At 36.8% G+C, this 12035-nt stretch overlaps 1 protein-coding gene across 5 annotated transcripts in view; it reads left to right on the plus strand.

Moving 5' to 3' along the window:
* LOC310897290 (uncharacterized protein) overlaps window positions 1-12035 on the plus strand; it is a 65458-nt gene that overhangs the window by 16558 nt on the left and 36865 nt on the right. For all 5 annotated transcript variants that reach the window (XM_083830728.1, XM_083830730.1, XM_083830729.1 and 2 more), the window contains exons 3-4: window positions 4664-4705; window positions 5287-5404. In XM_083830728.1, coding sequence (XP_083686854.1) covers window positions 4664-4705; window positions 5287-5404 — 160 coding nt within the window. The remainder of the gene's footprint in view (window positions 1-4663; window positions 4706-5286; window positions 5405-12035) is intronic.

Consider the following 12035-nt stretch of genomic DNA (forward strand, 5'->3'; position numbering starts at 1 on the left):
AGAATTCACGTTTTACATGGTAGTGGTGTGCCAGTCCCTGCAATTTTGATTTACTGAAAGGTATGATAGTTGTGAAGGGTCACAGTGAAGCCCCACACCTTGTTTTTGACTTGTGGAGCTCCTAATGAAGCTTGTACAAGAGGGAAACGGGAGCGGCCACTCTGCTGCTCCTGTGGTGGGGGATGAGGCTCTGTACTTCAGCCTCCAGAGACTCCACACCAGGTGTGGTTAAGGCATGACATGGAGAACCCAATGACTTTTGTTGTTACAAAACAAACACCACTGAAGTTTTTATAGGTGAATATTGACTAGTTTCAAAGGGGTTAGTAGCTTTGAAAACACTGATCTCTAGGACACGCTGAGGCAAAGGTGGCACTTTGGTCATAGCTCTGGTCTCCTGCAACCCATATGCATGCTCTAAAGACAATGAGTTCCCTTATTTGTGATTATATACGGATGACTATATAAATCAAAACCCGTGGCAATATTATTTATGTTACTGCCATAGCTGTTCAATATAAGCTTTCTTTCAGAAACCACTTTTACCTCATATGCCAATAAAGTTGCTTGTCTGTTTCCTCTCATACTTGCTCCAATTCAAACGACTTAGCTTGCATACATACTGTGTTTTGATTGCTTTGACCTAACTCATTTTGTCTAAAACAAATAATGAAGTGATTGCCTCAGAAAGTCTGGTCAGCAGATGGAACTGAGAAGTGTCTTCCAGCTGAGGTCAGTTGTGAGCATTAATCTCTTTAACTGGCACATGTGCCAGAAAAATATATGTGTACACTGGCTCGGCAAGACTTCTGGGGAACGCACTGTCATCTGGTCATCTGCACTGTGCCAGCTGTTGGCTTCTGCTTGGGATTCAAAGCCTTACACTAACAGAACTAAAGGCAAACGGTATGGTTCCAATCATCCAGAAAAAGTCTGTCTGTGATTATTTCTTACTTTGTTGCCCCTTCTATATTAAGTTGCCCCTATACAGACAAAAGCCAAAGAGAACATTGCCAAATCGTACTGAAAAAATGCAATAACTGGAGCGGTTGGTAAGTATGTTAGAACCAAGCAGAACAAGAGAACCCAGAACAGTTGCAAAGTAAATTCCTGGAATAGGAATTTTAGTTTAACCAGACCAGGAGTGTCATCTCAAATAACAGATATATATTTAAGAGATTTTATGATTTTTGGTTTGTTTGTTCAATTCTAGTTAGTAGGATCCTATTGTAGGAAAACTATGTGTTTATGAGCCTTACTTTACACTTTACACTTCCAAAGTTCATAAACCCACTTTTATAGTGTACACAGCACCATCCTGGTGAGATAAGATCTACCATGGACATTTAAGAGGTGATCACATTATAAATCAGATTCTGTAAAACTGACTAACTGAGAAAATCCAGTTCTCTCTCTTGTAGTTGACACTAGGATAACAAGGATCCTGATATAGGTTGATATTTTTATGGCCAAGCAGACCAGAATGTTAAATCCTTTGCTTTATTTTTTTGTTTTGTACTCACTCATTAGTGAAAATCAGCAGTACGTGCTTGCAGCCCAGAAGACCAAATACATCCTGGGCTGCATCAAAAGAGGAGTGGCTAGCAGGTGGAGGGAGACCTGCTCTGCCCTTGTGAGGCCCCACTGGGAGTACTGCATCCAGGTCTGGGGCCCCCAGCACAAGAAGATTGTTGACCTGTTAGAATAGGTCCAGAGGAAGGCTACAAAGATGATCAGAGGGCCGGAGCACCTCTTTTATGAAGAAAGGCCGAGAGAGCTGTGGCTATTCAGCCTAAAGAAGAGAAGGCTCAGGAATGACCTCATTGTGGATTTTCAGTATTTAAAGGGGGTTTATAAAAAAGATGTAGAGACACCTTTTTCTCAATCAGATAGTTACAGGACAAGGAGGAATGGTTTTAAGCTAAAAGTGGGAAGATTTAGATTAGCGGTTAGGAGGAAATTCTTCACTCAGAGGCTGGTGATGCACTACGTTGCCAGGAGAAGCTGTGGATGCCCCTTCCCTGGAGGTTTTTTAAGACCGGATTAGATGAGGCCCTGGCAACGTGATCTAGAGAGTGACATCCCTGCCTATGGCATGGAGGTTGCAACTAGATGGTCTTTAAGGTCCCTTCCAACCTGAGCTATTCTATGGTTTTATGATTCTACGAAAATGAAAAGTGAGATATGACTTAGCTAGGTTTCAGCTCTGAACAGTGCAGAGACAAATTCCAGACATGAAAGAATGGCCTTATGTTTAGAAATCATTACAAGCTGATAAGTGCTCTCTCTGAGAGAGCTGGAATAAAACAGTTCTTTGGAAAACAAACAAAACCATTAGAAATTGCTTTCAGAGGTTCTATGGGGAGGTTGCTTGTGTAACTGCCATTTATGTAAATGTTTTTGTTTGAATGAGTGTCTTGACCGCAGCAAACAGGCTACGAAAGGCAGCTGATCTTGTTTCCAGCTGTGAGTTGATCAGTGACTTATTAATTAGCTTTGTAAAATCTAAAATTAGGACTTATTTTTAACTAAACAGAATGGAGTTATTACTGGCATTACTACATAATGTATGCAAATGAGTGTTCCCTTTTACTGTACACAATTCATGAGTTTTTTTGTTCATATTTTATAATTCATTTTTATGGTACCAATGTATGCAGAAATTCGTGCCTAAGAGGGATCCATTTATTTATTTATTTTCCCATAGTGAAGGTGGAGGCAGAGAAGTTGGACTTTATACCAAGCCTTGGTGAAAATGAGTTGAGAGTTTGTTTATCTTTTGATGCATTTCAGAGAAGCATCAACAGGAGCATTTTACTTTGGAAGAGCACCTTATCAGAGCTCCTGAAAAGCAAGTGTTGCAATTCTCAAGGGAGACAATTAAATGGGGGGCATTAATTTCCTGCAGAAACAGAAAACATTTGATGTGCTGCAGCAGTGAAGGTTGCTGAAAAATTCCTGCCTATTTCCTGCTTCATGTTTCTCCCCATTAGTTCCCTCATGTAGTTTAAATAAATAAATAAATAAAACTCATTTTGTTAGAAGCAATTGAGCTGGGAGAGCTAGAAATTCAGTTGTGTTGGCAGACCAGAGGTGGCAAAGCAGGCTGGCTGGCAGGTGACCAGTTGACTTTTGAGCCATCAGTGTATTAATTTTTTTTTTTTCCTGGGATCAGGAGAGAACGTTCTAATAATATAATATATTTCTTTAGCCTTCTCTCTTCTCATTCACTTAATCTACATTCTTTAATGTGTTACAACTTGTCCAGGGGCTCTTTGTAACTTATTTCATAACAGGAAAAGCAAATCTCTCCATAATGCTGTTTGTATTTACCTTCCTGACACTACAAACCAAATCTCTATCATAATCACAGTGAGTTCCAGAAGTGTTAAGTTCTCCTGTTGCATTACGTTAGGGTATGAGGAATATAGAAAACAGATTATTTTTGTACAAGAATGATATGACCTGTAGAAGATACAGAATCTGAACTAAGACTTTCATGACCCACCTTCTAGTAATGTTTTCCTTCTAGCAGGGCTCAGAGGATACTGCCAAGGAAGGTCTGTGAGAGATGTGCCTATGTGTAAATTTTGCCACAGTAGATGTTCATTTAATTTCTTGGTGTATTACCTCTCTGGGTAGAGGCAAAGACTCAGACTTTATACACCAGAAGAATCTGGAGCAGGAAAGACAGATATGGGACTCTAAGCTATCGGGTTGAGTGGTCAGTCAGATCACTTTTCTTGGTTGATACTTTCTATCAATCTATCATTTTAGTTCACAGTGTAGCACTAATACCTTTCTAACATTTTTAATAATTAACTTACAAAATTCATCTACAGGCAGAAAATCACGCTAGTAGGTATTTGAGATAAGTTCTTGCCTTCTGTGAAACTGCATTTTAACAGAAAGAAACTCTGTGGAATGGTCAGATACTGTTGTTCTGAAGCCAGTGCAGGTTGTTGAAAACAGAATCATAGAGTAATTTAGGTTGGAAAAGACCTTCAAGATCATTAAGTCCAACTGTCAGCCCAACCTACTAATTCCCATCACAAAAACATGTATCTTAGTGCCATGTCCACATCTCTCTCAAATACCTCCAGGGATGGAGACCCCCACCACTTCCCCGGTCGGCCCGTTAGAATTCTTCACCACCCTGTCCATGAAGAAATTACGTATATTAACAAACTCACTTTCATCCGTATGACATGGTGATTGTCAAGTAGAGTTAACATAGCCAAAATATTTCCACTATTACTAGATTACAACGAATTCTGTTCATCCACCTTTAAATTATGTTTGGGTTTGTTTCTCATGAACTTTCAGCTCTTGCAGTTTTCTGAGAGTATATTTCCAGACAATGGATTTCAAAACACATTTCTGTGATTTGTCTCAAAGTGCCCACGTATTCCTCTCCTTGTGCACCCAGGCAGCACCACACTTGCATGCCCTGATCAGAGGCATCCTGGTGGGGATGGAGGTTGGAGGGAGAAGAGGAGTCTGTGGGTAGGCTTTGCAATCTCTTAATCTTGGAAGCTTGGTGAAGTTGCACAATATCTAAAACAAAACATGTTTGATGCTATCACATCATGAGTGGAGGAAAGAGCTAAACTGAGGAGTATGTCGATGGTGCATTAAATCTCACTTCTTGTTTTACTTGCAGGGATTCAGTTTGCTGTCTCTGTAAGCACATTTCTGCTGTTTGGTAAGAAACATAAAAATCAAAATAGCTGATTTTTTCAAACAAAAAGTATGCTAGAGATACTTAATATACATTTTCATTTATCCTCTGTTTTTCACCTTTGCTTTGACGAGCAAATTGAGCATTAAAAATGACAATGGCCAATACCATTTCCCTGAAAACCAATATCACAAACCCTATTACAATCATGTGAATTCAGGGTCAGGATATTCATTTCTATTAAGTCCAAAAGGGGGGCTTTCATTTAAATGATTCAAATGGTAAGATTCAAAATATTTAGTTCTTCTAGTATGGCTGAAATATACCTTCTTATCAAATGTTATAAGTTGCCAGTAAAAATCTTGTTAGATATTCATACTTAAATTTAAATATGCTTCCATCTTCTTTTCACAGATTTTTGTCACCTTCCTCTGAAACTCCTGCTGAAATAATTTTTTAGTTATGCAGACAGACAGAATGAAAGCATATGATATACTGAAAAGCTTATTGTCTGTATACATACTTCTATTTTATATAAACATATGTTTAAAAGAGAAAGCCTGGCAATTCTTTCCTTGACTTAAATGGTGTCATTTTTTCCTTAGGAAGTGGTTGACACCCATTCACCCACTGAATGTCTCAGATCTTGGGTGCCAGATGAGAGCTGTTCTAGTCAGTGAGTGCTTTGGAGTGAACCTGACTCAAGAAATTCTTCTGCCAAAGGCAAGCCAGGCTATTGGAAATGTTTGTTAGTCTTGGAGCTGGTCCTGGAGATGATTTCACTGACAGCCAAGTTGAAAGTGGATTGAAACCAAAAGGAGCTTATGATTAGCCCAGAAAATGACATTAGGCTACAGGTGGAAGTAGGAGGAGAAGAAGAAATTTTTTTGCTTTCATCTTATTCTTAAACCTGTGCAGGTCTAACCTGTAAGTTGTCTGTTGGCAAGCAGCTACACCTGTCCTAAATCACCTGGGCCATTTCTATGAATTGTAGAAACATTCAGGATATACAACTGAAGCATGTAACTAGTAATTTTAGAGTACGGTGGAAATAATGGGTTTAGGATATTTTAAAGCAAAGCTTTACATCTATTTATTTATTTATTTATTTATTTATTTAAAAAAAAGCCCATCAGAGTTCATATTTGTTATCTTCCTCTACTATTTGTCTTTCACTTAATTGCATAAATACTGCCACTTGTCTGAGGGACAGAAAGCATCCACACCACAGCATGATTCATATAATCACATCTGTATAATAGAATGCAATCCCAAGTTAGCTTAGCATTGTGATAATATCTAGTGTCAGCAAGGCTTAGATTCATTTATTTTTTATTTTTTATCATCTTTTCTTCTTTGAGATTCTTTTAAATAAATGTATCTAAGTCACCTGGAATTGGAGTTCACTGATTTTTTTTTAGCTCAATGCATTTTTTTTCTTTGTACTTAGTACATTTATTCATCTTTCTTACTTCCTATTAAATACTTCAATTTCTTAGCAAATGATGATGTATTATGTGAATAACTGAAACTGAAGTAAAATATATTTTTCATTGCTGTAACAGTAGTACCAAAGGATAATTCATTGTTGACACCATAAATAAGGGGAGATTGTTATTGTTTTATGTCAAAATAATGTTGAAGTTGTTTTCTTATAGCTGTGTTCTTCATAGTCATATCTATCTCCTTTTTCTATCTTACCATCCAATTTCTATGTAGTGGTTGCAATTAAAAGAGAAACATAATGTCCTCTGTTGCACCCTGTCACACTGTTCTTCAGCTCTTATTGGGAAGAAACTGAAATTGAAAAATATTAAAGCATAGTAGCATGTTTATTCTCCAGTCAGTTTAGTGGGGACTCTTCTTTCTTTCTGGCTTCTGTTTTACAGTAAGTTCAAGAAAACCTCTGTTGTGTTCTCATTTCTAATTGCAAGTCCTTCCTTTCCCTATGTTCTCTCAGCTTTGACTGGAAAACACCTCCAAGGTGTTTTACAAATGCTCACAAAGGAAAGCAATATTTAGAAAGCCTTTAATAAATTTATCCTGTTTTTATTCAGTCATACATCCCCATTGGTACGGTTGATCTGTGCTAGGGCTGTTACCAGGGGACCAGGCTCAGCTGCAGAATCTGGAACGGAAGTTAAAGGAGGAGGGGGATTGGACCTGTTTATTCTTTCTGAATATCTTGGTATCCTTGCTGCTATGAAGTTAGTGTGGTTTTCCTCAGGAAGAGCATGAAAGGTATCTGGAAGTTGTTGCTTTTATGATGTAATATATGATTTATTTTATTTTATTATTTTATTTTATTATTTTATTTCATTTTATTTTATTTTATTTTATTGTGAGAAAAAATCTTTAACTTAATCATTTCTATCCTTGGATCACAGTAACAGATGGTGAGGAAAAAGTAATATCGCAGTTCTAGCGTGCCAAGCTCAGGTTGATCTTGGCTCTGCTCAGATTGCCTTACCTCAAAAACAGCTTAGAAGTGGCAATAGGGGAAAGAAATCATGCATATGTACATGTTAAAACATTTTTATGTCACAACTACTAGGGATCACTTGGGAAGTGCATGCAGATTGCTGGTATACAAAAAGACTTACTATATGCATAGGCTATGACACCAAAACACATAAAAACATGTGCTTCTACATATACCTTTTAACTTTACTCAAGGCTTCCCAAAGAGAGGTCTAAGCTCCTTCTAAAGAGCACCTTTGATTCTTACTACAGGAAGGTATTCAGTTGCCAGTAGAGCAAAATTTCTTTCAGCCATGGGGCTGTAAAACCTCTTGATCTCCTATGTCTCATGGACACTCACTTCACGTATTCAAGTTGAATTGCTTTGCTTGAAATAGAAAGGAGAGACAGAAGGGCTACATAGTCAAGGAGGAAGGGTGGAGAGATGTTCTCTGTGTGCGTCTGAATGCTGCTCACCAGTTCACAATAAAACTCACAATAAAGACTATGAGGAAGATAATACAAAATGAAAAAGAAAGGATACTGCAGAGGACCTTATGATGTTTTTCTTACAAATTCTCTTACAGACTAAGTAATTATAAAAAAACCAAGCTCTTGTGGCAGGCAACAATTTTTGGTGTTTATTCCAGGCCCAACACTGGCTCAGCAGGAGCTCTGGAAGTTTTTATGTGTCTGTACTCCTCTATCCCAGAGGCATGCTATCATGCTCAGCAAGAATATTCGAATAACCTAAACCAGACCTGGAACGCCACAGAGCCCCTGAATCTGCTTCTGGGTCATTTTCTGATTAAAACAGAAATACAACTGTTCATGGAGAGAGTTCAGTGGTTCTAAGGCTGAAGAGGAATAAATCTGCACCAGTACAGTGTAGCTCACCTTTGACACATGGAGCTTTTTCATCTTGATTTCCATTTTTAGGTGTAAGCTGTAAGCTCATAAATTACAGATGTTAAATTAGGTTAGTCAAAATATGCAAGAGAGAAAGGGGGGCAAAGGAAGACAATATTTTCTTTTAGATTTTTTTTCATGCATTTATTATTATTATTTTAACAGTACAGTAACATATTCTTAATGCCTTACCAAAAGGGATAGAGAAACTTATATATTTTGGAGGTATGATATATATTTAGGGGGAACAAAAAAGAATCTTGTTTTACTGCTATTCAACATATTTTTGATGCTGAGCTCCCCTGCTGTATCCCACAGAGAGACTTTTCAAATGAATTCTCTCAGATTTCCCTATAATCAAGAGAACAGCACGATATTTATTTCATGCTAATCATTTCTTTGGCTTGCTCATGAATTTAATTTATTTGCAGGAAGTGACATGGCCTTAAAGCCTTTTTGAATACAGTCAATGTGCAGAAAAGACTAGCTTTGTGGTCAAGAAAAAAATCTGTAAATATTTTGATGAAAGTATGTGGTGAGGAAGGTATTTTTTATGTTTAAAATAATTGTAAACTATTACTATCCCTTATATTTTTTTTGAGCTGGACTCTATATGCATGGAGTTCTAAAAAATTGTGCACTGTTTCAGCTAAAGGAAGAAGAAAATTGCTGTAGGGTGTATAGCAATCTTGTATAAATTGCTATCAGTATGGAACAGTCTTTTACTATTACAATAACTATTCTGCAGTCAAAGGTGTTTGTTTTTTTTTTTTTTTTTTTTAACTTGGGGTTGATACCTATTCAAATCAAAGTGGGATATGTTCCTTTATGCTTATTCCTTTGCATCATGTTTGAGTAGTTTTCTGGAACAAAATAAGCTCCTCCAAGCTGGGTAAAAGCATTGTTACTGAGAATAATTGTGATGCTGAATTTTGCATACAGAGGTAATTTACAAAGATAAGAGAAACTAACTTCATATCTGTGCCTCCAGTCCCATTTACAGATAGACTCTAAAGGTCTCAGACAGTCCCAGTGGTAGCTCATTTACCCGCACAGTTCACACTTACCTGTGTATGTTAGGTAGTGTTAAAATCATATGGCTGCGTTTGGGTTCTTGATGTGGCTTTTTTTCCTCTCCTGGAGTATTTTGTACAGTGTTGCTATGAAGATGACACAGCCATGGGTGCTGCCGTGAGTGCAGCTAATGACTGCTGCATGCCAGGGCAGTGGAGGTTGGACTCTGAGTCTGTGTCGCAAGCAGCAACTGGTGCTCCACAGGGCTTGTCACATAGCAGTCCAAATTTGGTGGCACAGACAGCACTGGTAGATTATAGTGTTTGTATTTGCATGAGAAATAGCTTATCTTCTGCCCATTATCACTAGGGTTTTTCCTAATTCATAGAAGAATGCAGTAAGGTTAAGTGTTGCAACAATGCAACAGTGAGGCAGAAGTACAACCAGAGATGCTAAAGCTGAAAAAAAAAAAAAAAAAAAAAAAAAAAAGGAGGTTCTCCCCAAATGTCTTCTTAGCCCCTTAAAAAGAGGGAAAATACCATGCCATTTCTAGCTCTTGTTCACCTACTCATCACCTACTCATTTTCACAACCTTCTTACCTTAGTCTTTTTACATGTTTCTGTTCCACTATCATCATGATGTCTACCATCATCTTGAAAGTAAGGAAATACATTTTAAAAAAATTATTTATTTAATTATTTTGCACTGGGCTATGTAAAGATGACTGGAGTGTTTCTAAATCCCTGTGAAGCACAGAATAATAATTCACTGAACTAAATTTATGATACCCACGATGAAACACAACTGCTCTGCTTTGGTTGCTTTCTGAGAAAGAAACTATTGAGCATTTAGAGGGTCCTTTAAGGCTTTACAAGTTTTAGTTTCAACTTTGGAGTGTAGCTCCAATCTTTCAGAAGAAACTGAATTTGTGAAATTCTGCTATGTGAGATGAAACTTTCAGAAAGCAGCAAGTAAGTAATGAGGATGGAATTGAAATAGATTATAAAACTTTAATTGTGGCAGCTGACCAGCTACTTAAGTAAAATCTTGATATTAAATTATAAACACAAGCTTCACAGACTAGCCATTATATTTAGCATGTCTGCCGTCTACGATGTCTGGCCTACTGTGAAGCTGCATTATGACAACATATTGTTTTGAAAGAAAAATTTCTTTTAAGTAAGTATCAAAGTGGCTGAAGATGTATGTCACTTCTTTTTGTTTCAATCTTTTCAGATTGGACAGACACCATTTCAAATCACAGCAGCTGTCCTAGCAGATAGAATTGAATATTTTGAATGAAAAGGTAGGCCACATAACCAAGATTATTATAAACTAACATAAATTCACACATATTTAAAAATCAGCCATCGTTTATGACACAACTAGGTTCTTCTTTGTTAGATGACTTGTTCCATGAAACAAAGAAAAATATTCATTTTAAAGAAGCTGGGATTTCTTGTATTATAACATCATTGGTATATACTCTCATTTTCTGATGCTTTTTGTCTCATATTCAACTTTTTATTCATTCTATTCTTATTTTTCTAGCCCATGTAAATTAGATTTGGCTTTTGAGGGGCATGAAATAAACCATAGTTCAATTGCTGGATCCATGTCTTAGACTTTAATTTTCCTACCTTTCACAGGTTTATTCTGTGGTGCTACCATACTAGTGTCAGAACTACACAGGTATTAAACCAAAGCTTCACAAAATCTCCAGGAGCACATGCTAGATGGATTTCAAATTACTGTGAGTTTCCCACTTTAATAGTTTTTTATATCCCTCAATTTGGCTTCAATTCAGGGAAACACTTCAGCAAGAGCTTAACTCTGAGGATATGTTCAAATCAGTGGAAACCTAGGCTTATGCTAAGCACTTTGGAAAAAAGAATACACACACAAAAAAATTTCCCATGCGATGTCCCCCGTATTTTAGCCATGGGCTTGTCTGATACTTTATGTTAGGAATTTTTGAATAGAATTAGTCTATAAGTAGACTGGATGAATTCACACCTGTTTTCTTATATTCACTCATGACTTTTAACTGGCTTTTAAACTGAATAAATGTATCTGAAAATAAAACCCACATGAGCTTGAATATTTTTCTTCTAGCTTTATAAGTAAGATCATTATGTAGTCTTCACAGTGATACTTTCCCAAGGAATACTATTTTATTGAGAGTAATTGATCATTAATAAATCTCACAGGATTGTGTGGCCGGTTTCCGCACAATTCCAATTTATTCACAGAAAATTTACATGAGTGTTGAATGTAAGTTACTCATTCTTATCACATCTTTTAGAAGCTAAGATGAGAGAAGAAAAGGTTCAGAAACAGATATGGAATATTACACGGTCTCAAATCTTGCTGTCTCTGAAGCCCTTTCTTAAACTGAGTTTTAGTTCCTCAGTTAGGAGAATTACCTATGTAAAGGAAGTTAAATGGATTCATTGATACTTAGATGTAGAACTAGAGGTACAATACTAACAGTGAAAATGAACTCCACTGATGAAATAGAATGATTACAGTTATCAGAATCTGTTGTATATAGTAATAATATATCACTACTTTTAACATCTCAAAATGAATTGGTAGAGCTGACAACAAAATCCATCAACTGTAAATGTCCTTTCAAAAAAGGAAAAATATGAGCAAGACTACTTATTTCATTACTTATTTAAAATTAAAACCAATAAGATAAGAGGACATAACAATTCCTGCAGAAATGGACCAAATTCTGAAAAAGCTCTATTTTTTATCATTTGAACAGGGAGGTATGCTGTAGCCTCAGTGCCTTTGCAGAGACAGTGCAGGAGTTCTCACCTGTTCATGTGGGTAACTTCCATACATATAAAAGAGACAAGGAGGACAAATAACATGAATAAAGGTGTTTTGAAACCTTGTAAAAGCTAGAAGCTAGAAGACTGTATTTATGGGAATATTAAATAGCTATAAAGGAATAATTAC

Source organism: Anser anser (genome assembly GCF_964211835.1).
Source record: "Anser anser genome assembly, chromosome: 3".
Lineage (NCBI taxonomy): Eukaryota > Metazoa > Chordata > Aves > Anseriformes > Anatidae > Anser > Anser anser.